This window comes from Aegilops tauschii, chromosome 4 (assembly GCF_002575655.3).
Source record: "Aegilops tauschii subsp. strangulata cultivar AL8/78 chromosome 4, Aet v6.0, whole genome shotgun sequence".
Lineage (NCBI taxonomy): Eukaryota > Viridiplantae > Streptophyta > Magnoliopsida > Poales > Poaceae > Aegilops > Aegilops tauschii.
Genome location: NC_053038.3, coordinates 220,706,265 through 220,725,939, shown reverse-complemented (window position 1 = coordinate 220,725,939; position 19,675 = coordinate 220,706,265). Strand labels below are relative to the sequence as shown.

The following is a 19,675-nucleotide window of genomic DNA, read 5'->3' as shown; positions in this document are numbered from 1 at the left end:
CCATTAAGGAATGCAGTTTTGACGTCCATTTGCCAGATTTCATAATCATAAAATGCGGCAATTGCTAAGATGATTCGGACAGACTTAAGCATCGCTACGGGTGAGAAAGTCTCATCATAGTCAACTTCTTGAACTTGTCGAAAACCTTTCGCGACAAGTCGAGCTTTGTAGACAGTAACATTACCATCAACGTCAGTCTTCTTCTTGAAGATCCATTTATTCTCTATGGCTCGCCAATCATCGGGCAAGTCAACCAAAGTCCACACTTTGTTCTCATACATGGATCCTATCTCAGATTTCATGGCCTTAACCATTTTGCGGAATCTGGGCTCATCATTGCTTCCTCATAGTTCGTAGGCTCGTCATGGTCTAGTAACATGACTTCCAGAACAGGATTATCGTACCACTCTGGTGCGGAACGTGCTCTGGTTGACCTACGAGGTTTGGTAGTAACTTGATCTGAAGTTTCATGATCATTATCATTAGCTTCCTCTCTAGTTGGTGTAGGCATCACGGGAACAGTTTTCTGGGATGAGCTACTTTCCAATTCGATAGAAGGTACAGTTACCTCATCAAGTTCTACTTTCCTCCCACTCACTTCTTTCGAGAGAAACTCCTTCTCTAGAAAGGATCCATTCTTAGCAACAAAGATATTGCCTTCGGATTTGTGATAGAAGGTGTACCCAACAATTTCTTTTGGGTATCCTATGAAGACGCACTTCTCCGATTTGGGTTCGAGCTTATCAGGCTGAATCTTTTTCACATAAGCATCACAACCCCAAACTTTAAGAAACGACAGCTTAGGTTTCTTGCCAAACTACAGTTCATACAGTGTCGTCTCAACAGATTTAGACGGTGCCCTATTTAACGTGAATGTAGCTGTCTCTAATGCATAAACCCAGAACAATAGTGGTAAATCGGTAAGAGACATCATAGAGCGCACCATATCTAATAAAGTACGGTTACGACGTTCGGACACACCATTACGCTGTGGTGTTCCAGGTGGCGTGAGTTGTGAAAGTATTCCACATTGTTTTAAATGAAGGCCAAACTCATAACTCAAATATTCGCCTCCGCGATCAGATCATAGAAACTTTATTTTCTTGTTACGATGATTCTCCACTTCACTCTGAAATTCTTTGAACTTTTCAAATGATTCAGATTTGTGTTTCATCAAGTAGATATACCCATATCTGCTCAAATCATCTGTGAAGCTCGGAAAATAACGATACCAGCCGAGAGCCTCAACACTCATCGGACCGCATACATCGATATGTATTATTTCCAATAATTCAGTGGCTCGCTCCATTGTTCCGACGAATGGAGTTTCAGTCATCTTGCCCATGAGGCATGGTTCGCAAGCATCAAATGATTCATAATAAAGTGATTCCAAAAGTCCATCCGCATGGATTTTCTTCATGCGCTTTACACCAATATGACTAAACGACAGTGCCACAAATATGTTGCACTATCGTTATCAACTTTGCATCTTTTGGCATCAATATTATGAATATGTGTATCACCACGATCGAGAATCAACAAAAATAGACCACTCTTCAAGGGTGCATGACCATAAAAGATATTACTCATATAAATAGAACAACCACTAATCTCTGATTTAAATGAATAACTATCTCGCATTAAACAAGATCCAGATATAATGTTCATGCTCAACGCTGGCACCAAATAACAATTATTTAGGTCTAAAACTAACCCCGAAGGTAGATGTAGAGGTAGCATGCCGACGGCGATCACATCGACCTTGGAACCATTCCCGACGCGCATCGTCACCTCGTCCTTAGCCAATCTTCGTTTAATTCGTAGCCCCTGTTTCGAGTTACAAATATGAGCAACCGAACCGATATCAAATACCCAGGCATTACTACGAGCATTAGTAAGGTACACATCAATAACATGTATATCAAATATACCTTTGTTCACTTTGTCATCCTTCTTATCTGCCAAATACTTGGGGCAGTTCCGCTTCCAGTGACCAATCCCTTTACAGTAGAAGCACTCAGTTTCAGGCTTAGGTTCAGACTTGGGCTTCTCCCGGGAGTGGTAACTTGCTTGCCATTCTTCTTGAAGTTCCCCTTCTTTCCTTTGCCCTTTTTCTTGAAACTAGTGGTCTCGATAACCATTAACACTTGTTGCTCCTTCTTGATTTCTACCTCCGCAGCTTTGAGCATAGCGAAGAGCTCGGGAATTGTCTTATCCATCCCTTGCATATTATAGTTCATCACGAAGCCTTTGTAGCTTGGTGGCAGTGATTGAAGAACTCTGTCAATAACACTATCATCTGGAAGATTAACTCCTAGCTGAGTCAAGTGATTATGACACCCAGACATTCTGAGTATGTGTTCACTGACAGAACTGTTCTCCTCCATCTTGCAGCTATAGAACTTGTTGGAGACTTCATATCTCTCAACTCGGGCATTTTCTTGAAATATTAACTTCAATTCCTGGAACATCTCATATGGTCCATGACGTTCAAAACGTCTTTGAAGTCCCGATTCTAAGCCGTAAAGCATGGCACACTGAACTATCGAGTAGTCATCAGATCGAGCTTTCCAGACATTCATAACATCAGCATCTGCTCCTGCAGTAGGCCTTTCACCTAGCGGTGCATCAAGGACATAATTCTTCTGTGCAGCAATGAGGATAATCCTCAAGTTACAGACCTAGTCCGTGTAGTTGCTACCATCATCTTTCAACTTAGCTTTCTCTAGGAACGCATTAAAATTCAAAGGAATGGTAGCACGGGCCATTGATCTATGACATAGATATGCAAAAACTATCAGGACTAAGTTCATGATAAATTAAGTTCAATTAATCATATTACTTAAGAACTCCCACTTATATAGACATCCCTCGAGTCATCTAAATGATTACGTGATCCAAATCAACTAAACCATGTCCGATCATCACGTGAGTTGGAGTAGTCTTCAATGGTGAACATATCTATGTTGATCATATCTACTATATATATGATTCACGTTTGACCTTTCAGTCTCTAGTGTTCCGAGGCCATGTCTGCACATGCTAGGCTTGTCAAGTTGAACCCAAGTATTCCGCATGTGCAAAATTGTCTTGCACCCGTTGTATGTGAACGTAGAGCCTATCACACCCGATCATCACGTGGTGTCTCAGCACGACAAACTGTCGCAACACTGCATACTCAGGGAGAAAACTTATACCTTGAATTTTTTAGTAAGGGATCATCTTATAATGCTACCGCCGTACTAAGCAAAATAAGATACATAAAAGATAAACATCGCATGCAATCAAAAAATGTGACATGATATGGCCATCATCATCTTGTGCCTTTGATCTCCATCTCCAAAGCACCGTCATGATCTCCATCATCACCAGCTTGACACCTTGATCTCCATCGCAGCATCGTGGTCGTCTCGCCAACTATTGCTTCTACAACTATCGCTAACGCATAGTGATAAAGTAAGCAATTACATGGCGTTTGCATTTCACACAAGAAAGCGATAACCATAAGGCTCCTGCCAGTTGCCGATAACTTTTACAAAACATGATCATCTCATACATCAACCTATATCACATCATGTCTTGACCATATCACATCACAACATGCCCTGCAAAAACAAGTTAAACGTCCTCTACTTTGTTGGTGCAAGTTTTACGTGGCTGCTATGGGCTTCTAGTAAGAACCGTTCTTACCTACGCATCAAAACCACAACGGTGATTTATCAAGTTTACTATTCTAACCTTCAACAAGGACCGGCCGCAGTCAAATTCGATTCAACTAAAGTTGGAGAAACAGACACCCGCCAGCCACCTTTATGCAAAACTAGTTGCATGTCTGTCGGTCGAACCGGTCTCATGACCGTCGTCATGTAAGGTTGGTCTGGGCCGCTTCATCTAACAATGTCGCCGAATCAAAATAATACATTGGTGGTAAGCAGTATGATGATCATCGCCCACAACTCTTTGTGTTCTACTCGTGCATATCATCTACGCATAGACCTCGCTCGGATGCCACTGTTGGGAAACGTAGCATGCAATTTCAAAAAAAAATCCTACGCTCACGCAAGATCTATCTAGGAGATGCATAGCAACGAGAGGCGGAGAGTGTGTCCACGTACCCTCGTAGACCAAAAGTGGAAGCGTCTGACAACGCTGTTGATGTAGTCAAACTTCTTCTCATTCCGACCGATCAAGCACCGAACGTACGACACCTCCGAGTTCTGCACACGTTCAGCTCGATGACGTCCCTCGAACTCTTGATCTTGCAAAGTATCGAGGGAGAGTTCCGTCAGCACGACGGCATGGTGACGGTGATGGTGAAGTAATCTGCGCAGGGCTTTGCCTAAGCACTACGTGAATATGACCGGAGGAGTAAACTGTGGAGGGAGGCGCCGCGCACGGCTAATAGATGTTGTTGTGTGTTCTAGGCGCCTCCCCCGTCATATATATAGGTGGGAGGGAGAGGGGGCAGCCAAGGAGGCGCCCAAGTAGGAGGAATACTACTTGGGGCCCCAATCCTATTCGCCCCCCTTACCATAATTCCCGGAGGGGGAAGGAAGGAAGAGGGGATGAGAAGGAAGGGGGAGGCCGAATCCCTCCCCTTCCTTTCTTTCTTCTCCTCTTTCCTCCCCCCCCTAATTCGGCCTACATGGGACACACCAGCCCCTTAGGGGCTAGTCTATCCCACTCTTGGCCCATTAGGCCCATGTAGTTGCCGGGGGGATGCCCGGAACCCCTACCGGTAACCCGATATGTACCCGGTACCCTCGGAACACTTCCGGAGTCTGAATGCCATCGTCCTATATATCATTCTTTACCTCTCGACCATTTCGAGACTCCTCGTCATGTCCATGATCTCATCCAGGACTCCGAACAACATTCGGTCACCAACTCACATAACTTCATATAATACAAAATCGTCATCGAACGTTAAACGTGAGGACCCTACGGGTTTGAGAACTATGTAGACATGACCGAGGCACCTCTCCGGTCAATGACCAACAGCGGAACCTGGATGCTCATACTGGTTCCCACATAATCTACGAAGATCTTTATTGGTCGTACCGTAATGACAACATACGTTACTCCCTTTGTCATCGGTATGTTACTTGCCCGAGATTTGATCGTCGGTATGTTCATACCTAGTTCAATATCATTACCGGCAAATCCGTTTACTCGTTCCGTAATACATCATCCCGTAACTAACTCATTAGTCACATTGCTTGCAATGCTTCTTATGATGTGTATTACCGAGAGGGCCCAGAGATACCTCTCCGATACTCGGAGTAACAAATCCTAATCTTGATCTATGCCAACCCAACAAACACCTTCGGAGATACCTGTAGAGCATCTTTATAATCACCCAGTTACATTGTGACGTTTGATCGAGTGATTATGACACCCAGACATTCTGAGTATGTGTTCACTAACAGAACTGTTCTCCTCCATCTTGCAGCTATAGAACTTGTTGGAGACTTCATATCTCTCAACTCGGGCATTTGCTTGAAATATTAACTTCAATTCCTGGAACATCTCATATGGTCCATGACGTTCAAAACGTCTTTGAAGTCCTAATTCTAAGCCGTAAAGCATGCACACTGAACTATCGAGTAGTCATCAGATCGAGCTTTCCAGACGTTCATAACATCAGCATCTGCTCCTGCAGCAGGCCTTTCACCTAGCGGTGCATCAAGGACATAATTCTTCTGTGCAGGATTGAGGATAATCCTCAAGTTACGGACCTAGTCCGTGTAGTTGCTACCATCATCTTTCAACTTAGCTTTCTCTAGGAACGCATTAAAATTCAAAGGAATGGTAGCACGGGCCATTGATCTACGACATAGATATGCAAAAACTATCAGGACTAAGTTCATGATAAATTAAGTTCAATTAATCATATTACTTAAGAACTCCCACTTATATAGACATCCCTCGAGTCATCTAAATGATTACGTGATCCAAATCAACTAAACCATGTCCGATCATCACGTGAGATGGAGTAGTCTTCAATGGTGAACATATCTATGTTGATCATATCTAGTATATATATGATTCATGTTCGACCTTTCAGTCTCTAGTGTTCCGAGGCCATGTCTGCACATGCTAGGCTTGTCAAGTTTAACCCAAGTATTCCGCATGTGCAAAACTTCCTTGCACCCGTTGTATGTGAACGTAGAGCCTATCACACCCGATCATCACGTGGTGTCTCAGCACGGCAAACTGTCGCAACACTGCATACTCAGGGAGAACACTTATACCTTGAATTTTTTAGTAAGGGATCATCTTATAATGCTACCGCCGTACTAAGCAAAATAAGATGCATAAAAGATAAACATCACATGCAATCAAAAAATGTGACATGATATGGCCATCATCATCTTGTGCCTTTGATCTCCATCTCTAAAGCACCGTCATGATCTCCATCATCACCGGCTTGACACCTTGATCTCCATCGTAGCATCGTGGTCGTCTCGCCAACTATTGCTTCTACAACTATCGCTAACGCATAGTGATAAAATAAGCAATTACATGGCGTTTGCATTTCACACAATAAAGCGATAACCATAAGGCTCCTGCCAGTTGCCGATAACTTTCACAAAACATGATCATCTCATACATCAACCTATATCACATCATGTATTGACCATATCACATCACAACATGCCCTGCAAAAACAAGTTAAACGTCCTCTACTTTGTTGGTGCAAGTTTTACGTGGCTGCTACGGGCTTCTAGTAAGAACCGTTCTTACCTACGCATCAAAACCACAACGGTGATTTATCAAGTTTGCTATTCTAACCTTCAACAAGGACCGGCCGCAGTCAAATTCGATTCAACTAGAGTTGGAGAAACAGACACCCGCGAGCCACCTTTATGCAAAACTAGTTGCATGTCTGTCGGTCGAACCGGTCTCATGAACATCGTCATGTAAGGTTGGTCTGGGCCGCTTCATCTAACATTGTTGCCGAATCAAAACAATACATTGGTGGTAAGCAGTATGATGATCATCGCCCACAACTCTTTGTGTTCTACTCGTGCATATCATCTACGCATAGACCTCGCTCGGATGCCACTGTTGGGAAACGTAGCATGCAATTTCAAAAAAATTCCTATGCTCACGCACGATCTATCTAGGAGATGCATAGCAACGAGAGGGGGAGAGTGTGTCCACGTACCCTCGTAGACCGAAAGCGGAAGCGTTTGACAACGCGGTTGATGTAGTCAAACTTCTTCTCGTTCCGACTGATCAAGCACCGAACGTATGACACCTCCGAGTTCTGCACATGTTCAGCTCGATAACGTCCCTCGAACTCTTGATCTAGCAAAGTGTCGAGGGAGAGTTCCGTCAGCACGACGACATGGTAACGGTGATGGTGAAGTAATCTGCGCAGGGCTTTGCCTAAGCACTACGTGAATATGACCGGAGGAGTAAACTGTGGAGGGAGGCGCCGCGCACGGCTAATAGATGTTGTTGTGTGTTCTAGGCGCCTCCCCCCGTCATATATATAGGTGGGAGAGAGGGGGGGCAGCCAAGGGGGCGCCCAAGTAGGAGGAATCCTACTTGGGGCCCTAATCCTATTCGCCCCCCTTACCATAATTCCCGAGGGGGAAGGAAGGAAGAGGGGCGGGAGAAGGAAGGGGGAGGCCGAATCCCTCCCCTTCTTTTCTTTCTTCTCCTCTTTCCTTCCCCCCTAATTCGGCCTACATGGGACGCACCAGCCCCTTAGGGGCTGGTCTATCCCACTCTTGGCCCATTAGGCCCATGTAGTTGCCGGGGGGATGCCCGAAACCCCTTCCGGTAACCCGATATGTACCCGGTACCCTCGGAACACTTCCGGAGTCCGAATACCATCGTCCTATATATCAGTCTTTACCTCTCGACCATTTTGAGACTCCTCGTCATGTCCGTGATCTCATCCGGGACTCCGAACAACATTCGATCACCAAATCACATAACTTCATTTAATACAAAATCGTCATCGAACGTTAAACGTGCGGACCCTACGGGTTTGAGAACTATGTAGACATGACCGAGACACCTCTCCGGTCAATAACCAACAGCGGAACCTGGATGCTCATATTGGTTCCCACATAATCTACGAAGATCTTTATCGGTCGTACCGTAATGACAACATACGTTACTGCCTTTGTCATCGGTATGTTACTTGCCCGAGATTCGATCGTCGGTATGTTCATACCTAGTTCAATGTCATTACTGGCAAGTCTGTTTACTCATTCTGTAATACATCATCCCGCAACTAACTCATTAGTCACATTGCTTGCAAGGCTTCTTATGATGTGTATTACCGAGAGGGCCCAGAGATACCTCTCCGATACTCGGAGTGACAAATCCTAATCTCGATCTATGCCAACCCAACAAACACCTTCGGAGATACCTGTAGAGCATCTTTATAATCACCCAGTTACGTTGTGACATTTGATAGGACACAAGGCATTCCTCTGGTATCCTGGAGTTGCATAATCTCATGGTCAAAGGAATATGTATATGACATGAAGAAAGCTATAGCAATAAAACTGAACGATCAATATGCTAAGCTAACGGATGGGTCATGTCCATCACATCATTCTCCTAATGATGTGATCCCATTCATCAAATGACAACACATGTCTATGGTTAGGAAACTTAACCATCTTTGATTAACGAGCTAGTCTAGTAGAGGCTTACTAGGGACACTGTGTTTTGTCTATGTACCCACACATGTATCATGTTTCAGGTTAATACAATTCTAGCATGGATAATAAACATTTATCATGATATAAGGAAATATAAAATAATAACTTTATTATTGCCTCCAGGCATATTTCCTTCAAGAGCCCACTTCTTCTTCTTTCTTAACCCCCCGCCTAGATGGGAGGAGGGTTTCCCATCTGGTCCATGGCCTCCATGGCGGCGGAGGGTGCGAGAGCCCCTCCGAGATTGGATCTCTCTCTCTCTCTCTCTCTCTCTCTCTATTTCCTTCTGTTTCTGCGTTCCTGTTTTCTGGCCTTTCACCGTTTCTTAAATTCTCGGAGATTCGTAACTCCGATTGGGCTGAAATTTTAACACGATTTTTATCCGGATATTATCTTTCTTGTGGCGAAAGAAGGGCACCAACCGCCTTATAGAAGCACCATAAGCCTCCTAGACGCGCCCAAAGTAGGGGGCGCGCCCCTCGGGCATCGTCTCGTGTTGATTCCAATTCCCAAAAATCACATATATTCCAAAATAAATCTCCGTAAATTTTTATCGCGTTTGGACTTCGTTTGGTATGGATATTCTGCGATATAGAAAACATGCAACAAACAGGAACTGGTACTGGGCACTGGATCAATATGTTAGTCCCAAAAATAATATAAAAAGTTGCCAAAAGTATATGAAAGTTGTAGAATATTGGCATGAAACAATAAAAATTTATAGATACGATGGAGACGTATTAGTCACCTGACTGTTCAGGCTGTTGTGGTGGAGGTGGTTATTGTTGGGTTTGTTACTGATTGGGCTGTTCGACCCTCACGTCGTCAGCCGGTGCTTCTCGGGGACGAGGAAAAATACTCAGTCCCTCCTCCATTCACAACATCAGTTCGTCCATCCTCGTGAGCTATTTCTTTACCTCGGTGACCTCTGTGCAGATGCTCTCCACCTTCGTGTGGATGTTGTCCACCTTGTCGTCCAAATTTTCCATGTCCAGCTTCATGGTTGAGACTTCGGCTGCACCAGCCTTGTCGTCTCCCTTCAATTTCGCCGCCAGAACTGAGACCCGACTCCAAATTTTTACCACAGCGACGTGTCTTGGAACCCTCGCTCAATCTTAGATCCCTGCCGCCACCAGTGCTCCACGCCACCAGTAGTGCATGTTCCGGGTCACAAAAATTTTACCACTGGAGAAAACTCGCTGGCAAACGCACCTCCGCTACTCGCGTACACTTGAACTTGTCTACCACCGCCGATACACGGCCCAAGCTCTATGCCGCCACTGAGGAACATTGACATTTGATACCAATTTATCAGATCCTATAGTGGATCAAACAACTAAGAACACGATACACCCTAATTCAAACGACGATGAACTCCCGATTCGGATACCCTTCTATCAATTGGGGATAAGAACTAGGGTTTTCAGTTTACTCAATACATTGGATGCCTTCTCCCTCACATGTAGGTGAGATATAAAGGAGCTTACAACTAAGGGGGAAAGGAGAATAAAGTAAATAGTGACTAGCTGGCGGTGAAGTACTCCCTCTAACTCTAAATATAAAGCGTTTTTACAGCTCAAGACACAGGTAGTAACTCTTTATGGTAAATGGTTGGTGGTTCAATATGGACCGTCCATCTCGTATCTTCGCTCATGACCATTGGATCTTCATTACTACCGCTAAATCGACACCGAGCAGATAACTAAATAATATGGCATTGAATTCAGTATAGAGTTTTGACAATAGCCTCCACCTTCCGCCTCGTCTCCATGTCCGAATAGCTCTTATCCCACCGCTCACATTCTCCACTCCCCTCACCGTCGCCATGCCGCTTCCCGCGCAGCTGCACCGGGCACCACTTTCAAAGGAGGAGGAGCGGATCCTGGATGAAGAGGCAGTGGAAGAGCAGACCGACCTCTTTGCCAAGGAGGAGGAAGAGGAATGCCTTTACCCGCCGGAGGCCGTGAAGAAGGATCCCGTCGTTTATGAATGGTCGGATTGGATACCCGCAAGAAAACCCCAAATGATAAGTGCCACACGTGTGACACGAAAGAACACCGCCCTGACGTTTTTACAACTAAAATTGCCATACGAAAAAAATAACCCCCCTCCCCCCCCCCCCCAAAACTGAAACTTATCATCCAAACAAAAAGTTGTCATGCTTTACAACTAAAGTTGACATCCTCAGATAATTAAATTTGCCATAAAAAAAGTCAGAGCGAAATTGTGGCCCTTATCAGGGTAATTTTTTTGGGTGCTAAAGCACATCTAGATGTGTCCTAACTCCTACGTATTCACATCTAAATCCTATGACATTGATTTTACACCCCTCAAAAAAGAAAAAAAGACATTGATTTTACATAAAGATCGTGCAAGCATTTTCATTAGTTTTTTTTTTCCTTTTTCCTTCTAATTTGATTGAGTCACTTAGATGTGCAACTAGAGCACGATAAAAAAAAGAAGAGTTGGATTGGAAACTCAAAACACACCATTGAAGTCTGATCATCCTCACGGCATGAAGCACTTAAAAGCATCGGAACGCCGTCCTCTTCGAAGGAGAAACTCCATCCCATCCCCACCTCACGGCGACCATCCAGCAGGAGGCCGTGCGCTGGGCTAAGGCCGGCGCCAAAGGGCTAGACCAAATTTTGCATGTAACCTGACTTATCACCTCGAGGCTGAGCAACCTTTCCTTCTGCTCACTCGCTCTCTTGATGCCGCAGCTAGTTGTGTACGGCCGCAAGAATAACCCACTTATGTATGTAAACTCTCTTTCTACCTATCAATGGAATGATACGCAATCTTTGCGTATTCGCAAAAAAAAAAAGTTTGATTCGCAATGGCGGCAACGAACTGACCTCGCATCAGTAGCGCACTATAGGTGCTCTTCGCCAAACCATGAATGCCGTCGGCACGACTCCACTACAAATAGGCCACTCGTTATTTCGAAAGGCCACACCAGCGCCACCCAATCCACCAACCCCGACCCCTCAATTCCGTCGAGCGCCCCGCGCCGCCACCCAAACCCTAGCTCCCCATGGCCACCGTCTCCTTCTCATCCCCGGCGTCCTTCGCCGGCGACAACAGCGGTGCCCTTACCTCCGCCACCATCCTCCGTTTCCCGCCCAACTTCGTCCGCCAGCTCAGCACCAAGGCCCGCCGCAACTGTAGCAACATAGGCGTCGCGCAGATCGTCGCCGCCGCTTGGTCCGATCGCCGCGCCGTCACCTCCCACTCCGGCGGCGGAAGCCGCGTCCGCGGCACCTCCTCCCATGCCGCGGCCGCATCCGCCGCCACCTCTGCGGCGGCGGCTGCCGAGGTTGGCGCCATTCCTAACGCCAAGCTCGCGCAGCCGTCCGCCGCCGCATTGGCCGAGCGTGCCCTGCTCGGTTCCGATGCTAGCCTCGCTGTCCACGCAGGTAACCTACTCGCTCCCTTGTTGCCCATCAGATCTAGGAGTATTTCGCGCAGCTATCCTTTTGGTTTTGACATGCTTGCTGTTTTTCTCTGCGTAAGGCGAGAGGCTTGGGAGAAGGATCGCCACAGACGCGATCACCACGCCAGTAGTGAACACCTCCGCCTACTGGTTCAGTAGCTCGCAGGAGCTGATCGATTTCAAGGTTTGAAGCCCCCTACCTTATTGCTATTCTGTGCTCTAGTTGTCAGATTTGATAAATCTGAGGTTATATTGTCAAAATCTCCTTTTTGTTAGGAGGGGAGGCATGCTAGCTTCGAATACGGGAGGTATGGGAACCCGACCACTGAGGCTTTGGAGAAGAAGATGAGGTGAAATCTAGATTATCCTCTTTCTTGTAGATTTTTTATGCCTTGTTTGTTCCATTGTATTGGTTTTCCATAGTTGCTAATTTTGATGCTGCAGTGCACTGGAGAAAGCCGAGTCCACTGTCTTTGTGGCGTCAGGGATGTATGCAAGTGTCGCTATGCTCAGCACACTTGTTCCAGCAGGTGGGCACATCGTTACAACCACAGATTTGTACCGCAAGACAAGAATTTACATGGAGACTGAGCTCCCCAAGAGGGGGATTACGGTAATATGTGCTACCATTATGCCCATGTTCTTTCAGTAATATGATTAGATGTCTATGCAGTGCAGTTAGTTTTCTGAGAACCATTAGGAGAGGTTCATCGCAGCAATATACAGTACTAGCTTACATGTGATATAGTTGCTGTTGAGTGATGTGGTATGGGACCACATTTTAGAAGCATAATAAACTTGGAGTAGAAATGCAGCTTCATTCAAGATCCAGTATTTCAGACGTCTTTACTTGATAAACGTGATCTGCATGTTAACAACTAATCGGAGTGAATCTTTGTTGCGTTTCTGTATAATTTGTGGGTTTCTTATCTTTGTAAACCTGATGCACAGATGACTGTTATTAGACCTGCTGACATGGATGCTCTCCAAGATGCACTTGATAATAATAATGTGAGTTTAATCTTTACAATTTCCTTCACCCACTTTCTTCGCATTAACTTATTCATCCACAAGTAGACTAATTTGTTGGTTCCTTTATTTTCAGGTATCTCTATTCTTCACTGAGACTCCTACTAATCCATTTCTCAGATGCATAGATATTGAGCTTGTCTCCAATATGTGCCATAACAAGGGAGCATTGCTATGCATTGATAGCACCTTTGCCTCCCCTATCAATCAGAAAGCACTTACTTTAGGTGCTGACATGGTTGTTCATTCTGCAACGAAGTATATTGCTGGGCACAATGATGTAAGTTGATGAATAATTGTTTAGTACTCAATTTACAGATAAGATGTACATTAGCTCAGTATTTTTTTTGCCTTTTAGGTTATTGGAGGCTGTATCAGCGGCAGGGACGAGCTAGTCTCCAAGGTCCGCATTTATCACCATGTAGTTGGTGGTGTTCTAAACCCGGTATGTTGGATTGGCATACTTTCTATCCATCTCTCGAACCTATTTGCTTCTTTCTAGCAAGTGTCACTATATACCAGGAGTTATATTTGGTCCTCCCCATATATTGACTAGCCTCATGCTGGGATCCTGCAAGGATCCATAGATTAAATTAATCTGGAAGGAAAGTCCTGGACGATTCATTAGGCTTTGTTTGGTGTTGGGGATATAACACCCAGGGGAGGAAAACCAGAGATGAATTGTACCGGCCCCACCTGAACCCATGGAAAGCCACAGGTCGGACAATTCCCCTGCCACCATTTGGTTGAAAACCGTGGATAATCTCTCATTCACGATATCCCAGATTTTTTAAAAAAATGGAGAGATCGTTTCAATTATGGTGCAGCAACAGGAGCGTGGGAGGGCTGCTTTGGCTTCTCCAAGCTCTTGCGGCTGTCATGTTCGAGGCCAAGGCCGCTGACTCTGCTAGCAACCCCATTTGATTCTCCTCTTTCTCACCGCCCGTCTTGTACGGAATTGAATGCCAAGATTTTGCCAGTTCTGCTGAGGCGACTGGAGTGGCAACATGTGGTGATGGATTGGTACATGAGGGTGAGTGGGAGGAGGTGAACAAAGGATTTGGCCATGGATGCAGGATGGAAGCGTTACCAGCAGCGAGTGCAGGTGATTATTGTGAGAGGTAGTGTTGAGAGGCAAGGAATTCTGTCCACGACTTGGGAGGCGTTCTTTTTTATCCGCGGGAATTGACGGGGAAGTGGAGGGATTTTCCCATATCATGTGTCAAGCAAATCGTTCGTGGAAAAACCAGGAATAATTTGCCCTAGGGTGGAAGTTTCCAGTGAATGGGCTGGGATCCCCGTGGCCTCCCCTGCTGCCAAATGATGCCTTAGGGTTCTTTGATCCTGTGTTCACTTCAACCGAGCCAAAAGTGTCATGAAACAGCTGGTTCATTTCTACAATATTTTGTATGATCCAAGTGGTCGACTTATTTCAAAAAAATGAACACTGGCTCAGATGATTTGGGGAAAAACTGTAATTGAACTCTCCTACAATTTGTTGCAGCGGCAAAATATATAATATTACACTTACACTATCTTTCAGTCCTAGATGGGACAAAAAGAAATCATTGCTGTTTAAGAGGTTGTGCTCCTGCAATATGATGGTGCTGCATTGCTTTTCGGCCTTAGGGTTCTTTGATCCTGGGTTCACTTCAATCCAGCCAAAAGGGTCATGAAACAGCTAGTTCATTTCTACAATATTTTATCTGATCCAAGTGGTCGACTTATTTCAAAAAAATGAACACTGTGGCTCAGATGATTTGGGGAAAACTGTAATTGAACTCTCCTACAATTTGTTGCAGTGGCAAAATATATAATATTTCATTTACACTATCTTTCAGTCCTAGATGGGATAAAAAGAAATCATTGCTGTTTAAGAGTTTGTGCTCCTGCAATATGAGGGTGCTGCATTGCTTTTCGGCGCATAGAGACATGGCACATATAGTATTGCCTCCTAATTTACTACTAAAGGAATTAGATTTAGTCTCTGAAATGTTCAACTCTTGCCTCCTAATTTACTTCTAAAGGAATTATATTTAGTCTCTGAAATGTTCAACTCAATAAATCAATTAATGAGAATGTACTCCTAGAATTCTCCATTTAAATTATCTTCGTAATAATTTGTATCTATAACTAAAGGCAATGATATTTCTTCAGAAATGCCTGGGTTCATTTGTAGTTATAGACTAGTAAGTTACCAAGATTCAGAAGTTTGACCTGCCAGGCATTGAACCTCTAGTTTTAGGTGCCATGCTATCCTTGTTGAAACGCAGTTTGACTAGTTTGAGTAGTAAAGATATGTACTCTGTATTCTTCTGTCTGACACCTTGTTTCTGAGCTCTTAACATTTCATTGCATTGTGATGTCAGAATGCTTCCTATCTGATCCTCCGTGGCATGAAAACACTGCATCTCCGTGTTCAATGCCAGAATAGTACTGCTCTGCGGATGGCCCAGTTTTTAGAGGAACATCCAAAGGTGTGCTACTCTGTTTCTTTTAGTCCTAGACTCTAGATAACTACCGGCCATCTATGTTTTTTGTTGCTTTAACTGAAGTTTGTATTTCATATTCCTAGATTGCACGTGTATACTATCCTGGCTTGCCAAGTCACCCAGAACATCACATTGCCAAGAGCCAAATGACTGGCTTTGGTGGTGTTGTCAGCTTTGAGGTAATTTGATGTCTTGGTAAAATATAGTAAAATACTACTCCTGCCGTAACTAAATATAAGACGTTTTTTGACACTGTAATTGGACTCTAAAAGCGTCTTATAAAAAGTTAGAGGGAGTATACCAGAACACTAAGTGTGTTGACTCTATTAACAATTTAACGTATAAATTATCTTGTGTTTAGGTTGATGGGGACTTCGACTCTACTAGAAAATTCATTGATTATGTCAAGATACCCTACCACGCCCCTTCATTTGGGGGTTGTGAGAGCATAATTGATCAGCCTGCCATCATGTCCTACTGGTATTAACATATATTTATCTGTTGTCACATTCAGTAATTGTGCACATGATATTGTTTTAGTTTTAACTCTTGGTCTGTGATCCATAAACAGGGATTCGAAGGAGCAGAGAGACATCTATGGAATCAAGGACAACCTGATCAGGTTCAGCATCGGAGTCGAGGATTTTGAGGACCTGAAGAATGACATTGTTCAGGCCCTCAACAAGATCTAGCGTCATATGCATCACCATTATGGGAATCTATTTGGGCATATTTGCCTTGAGATCACGTGGTGAACTCTTGATATTTGATCTGCTTATTACTGCGAATAAATTGTTTAATTTGTTCCCTCTTTTTTTGAGGGGAATGTATTTCCTCTTTTTTCTGGCAATTTCAATAAAGATTGATAACCATGACTATCATAGGATAAAAATGAAGTCAAGTAATTTTATTATATATAATAACAGGCAACACATGGCACTTGAGATCACGTGGTGAACTCTTGATATTTGATCACGTGGTGAACTCTTGATATGGCATCACAGGGCAACCTTGATTTACTTCATTTTAATTTTGATTATAGCACCCTTGTTATGTTCTTTGTTAGACGTTGGTAGTATTAGCTTAATTTTTTATTATTTTGAGGCGAGCCTAAAAACACCTTTTGTTCTTGCAGTGCAAACCCATTTGACCTAACCAGGTAGACAATAAGATTAATTGTATAACTAACACAAAATTGTAGAGGCTGATCGGCCAGCAAAACCTTGCTATGAAATGACCTCCTGCGTGTAGTATTTTAATAGAGTTACTGGTAGAAATAAGTTTTTTTATTTGAGTGTATGCCAAGAGCGTGCCTAACACTCCTCCAATATTACACGACTACTCACATACTCTGAGCTCCTGCTGCCTATTTCGAGTAGAACGAGAGACAAGGCAAAATGATTCAAGTATCCTCTTTAGTCATGATGGAGTACATATTTATACAATGGGAAAACACACGAGTTGTGGGAGGCGTCTGTTCGGAGAGACGCGTGGAACCGCCATGTCGGTTGCCAAATTGGCATGCGTACGTGGGGATTAATGCAGGGATTAATCTTTAATCAAGTAATTGATTAAATCCTAACACTCCCCTAATCATTGTCCTTGCGTATATCCATCATCTTGATAAAGTTTTCTTCAAAAACCCTGTGGAAAAAATATGAGGAGTATAGAGTTTGATATGTTGCTAAAACTCTTTCAAACCCAGTGAGAAAATAAGAAGAAAATGATGCAACATATAATGGTTATTGTCTCTTTTAACTCAATACGAGAAAACCCATATAGTTCAGAGGACAATAAATATGTCGTATATACTTTCCCAAAAACCTCAGTGGGGAAAACAAAAAGTATGACATATGATTTCATGTTGATATTACCTCATTAAAAACCTTTATGAGAACCTGTATAGTAAACTCATGAAGGGAAAAAGAGTATAATATGATGCATTGAACAGGAATAATTTAGGAAAATACTCCCCCTGATTCTTGCATATTCCGAAGTCGTCATATACCAATTTCATGTACACATTCCTGGAATGTAAAAGTTGGTAGAGACTTGGTGAACAAATCAGTTGCATGATTTGACTTGCAAGATATGCAATATAGTGATATTGCTTATTATGTAACCTGTTTACATCTGGGCAACACAAGAAACATTATGGTTGAGATAATGGTTGGTGGATGTAGCCATGAGGTCTGTTTCGAAGACTCTTCATGAGAGGGCTACCACACCTAGTAGGAACACTAAGCTTGTCTACGATCTGACATAGTGGGGATCTGATCGATGTATTCAATGATATCGGTGTTCATATTTCTGTGAAACTGAAAAATCAGGACAAGATGTTTGATGCCTTGGAGATATCAAAAAATATTCTTGAGTACCAACCAATTGTGTTTGATGGATCCAATGGCATTAAGGAACGTTGAGTCTTAATATTTCATTTCCATCATCTCTTGGTCTAAATAGATCTTTCTCTACGTTTAGAGAATGAACCACCATGAGTTATGGATGTATAAGACTTGACCACAATGAATTTTTCCAATATATTTGGATATAGACAACATAGTGTACCAAAATGTATGAGTGAAGGTGCTCAAGTTGTAGTAACGAGCGGTATCTTGGTTTTACCCAAATCCTTCATTTAAACTCCGTCGTTTAGATGATTACATGTATCGTCATTGCAGGAGTAATCGCTGTGTATGACAGACAAACATGGATAACCATCATTGTAGGAGTAATTGTAAGTGCATCTAGTGCCCCTTAGTGATTTTGGTGTATTGAAGACTTATAGGTTAAGGGACTAATGTGTTTATGAGTGTACACAGGTCTATAAGTCTGAGGAGTTTGATATTTACGAAAGTCGACCCCTAAAAATGAAGTTCTTCGACTGAAGACTTTGGATTTCTGAAGACTTTGAAAGTGAAGAAATTGGTGTGACCTTGAAGACTTGGTATTCATTTGAGGAACATGAAGCGTGAAGACTTTTGTTTTCGTAGTTTCATTTTCTCTTTCTTGAGTCATAGGAAAGACCGTACTGTTAAAGGGGGTCGAGGAAATACTAAGGAAAAACTTCCATGTGATGCTCAACTCAAAATCCTACATCTACCAATCCCTTCGAGTGAATATATTGGAAATCTCATACAGTTCAGTCATATTCTTCAGTGACAGAGACGAAATTCTTCTGGTCTCTGAGGAATTTGTTCTGACTGAGGAGTTAGGAATTCGCCAGTGCGGATTGCCTACACAGTGAGGAACATGATAGCCCTGAGGAATTTGATACTCAAATTTCCGACCGTTGCTGTGCTATACGCCAGCTGTCCCAAAATATCTACCCATCTAACGGTCATATCATTTAAGGGCATTTATGTCTTATCATGCCGGGCTGCTCCCTAGGCTATAAATAGCCGCCCCCTACAACCACTAGCTGGTTGGCTGCTCCGAGAGAAACATACACTTGTCATTTGAGAGCATCCCATCCTCCGAGGACTTTGAGCGAAAATCATCAAGTGAGGAAAACCCAAACCCAAACACCTACCAACCCCAAGTGATTGAGCATCACTGAAGAGATTGATCCTGCGTGGATCCGACGCTTGTTACCTTTGAAGACTGTGTTTCTTCCAGACGGTTAGGCGTCATGGTCTAGAGCATCCAAGAGGAAATTGTGGATCGCCGAGTGACCGAGTCTGTGAAGGTTTGGAAGTCACCTGAAGACTTACCACGAGTGATTGGGCGAGGTCTGTGTGACCTTAGCTCAAGGAGAATACGGTGAGGACTGTGTGTCCTCAGGTTTAAATACCTAGCCGCTCCAACCAGACGTACAACTGAGACAGCAGTTGGAACTGGTCTACCAAATCATTGTCTTCACCAAGCCTACTGGTTCTATTTCCTCAACTCTTTCATTTCCTCATAACTGTGTTGTGCACTTGTTCATATCTGTGTTTGAAGACTTTGACTGAAGACTTTTTCAATTTCCTCAGTTCAATTTCTTCAGTCTGTTTGTCTTCATCCTGTGCTATCTTGTGTTTACGCTT

The 19,675-nt window shown here is 43.6% G+C and overlaps 1 protein-coding gene across 1 annotated transcript; it reads left to right on the top strand.

The window, feature by feature from the left end:
- The first annotated feature begins 11,588 nt into the window (after positions 1 to 11,588).
- On the top strand, positions 11,589 to 16,539 carry LOC109773976 (cystathionine gamma-synthase 1, chloroplastic). The gene is made up of 11 exons (XM_020332698.4): positions 11,589 to 12,109; positions 12,207 to 12,310; positions 12,403 to 12,476; positions 12,571 to 12,739; positions 13,078 to 13,137; positions 13,232 to 13,435; positions 13,514 to 13,600; positions 15,525 to 15,632; positions 15,731 to 15,826; positions 16,009 to 16,127; positions 16,219 to 16,539. Exons 1-11 carry the CDS (start codon positions 11,728 to 11,730, stop codon positions 16,337 to 16,339), a joined length of 1,524 nt encoding a protein of 507 aa, XP_020188287.1. The 5' UTR covers positions 11,589 to 11,727; the 3' UTR covers positions 16,340 to 16,539.
- Positions 16,540 to 19,675: the final 3,136 nt, after the last annotated feature.

Excerpts from the sequence above, each read along its gene's own strand:
- LOC109773976 (XM_020332698.4), top strand. The coding sequence starts at position 11,728 with ATGGCCACCGTCTCCTTCTCATCCCCGGCGTCCTTCGCCGGCGACAAC. Across the intron at positions 12,311-12,402 it reads AGGAGCTGATCGATTTCAAG|GAGGGGAGGCATGCTAGCTT; the intron begins GTTTGAAGCCCC and ends CCTTTTTGTTAG. Across the intron at positions 12,740-13,077 it reads TCCCCAAGAGGGGGATTACG|ATGACTGTTATTAGACCTGC; the intron begins GTAATATGTGCT and ends CCTGATGCACAG.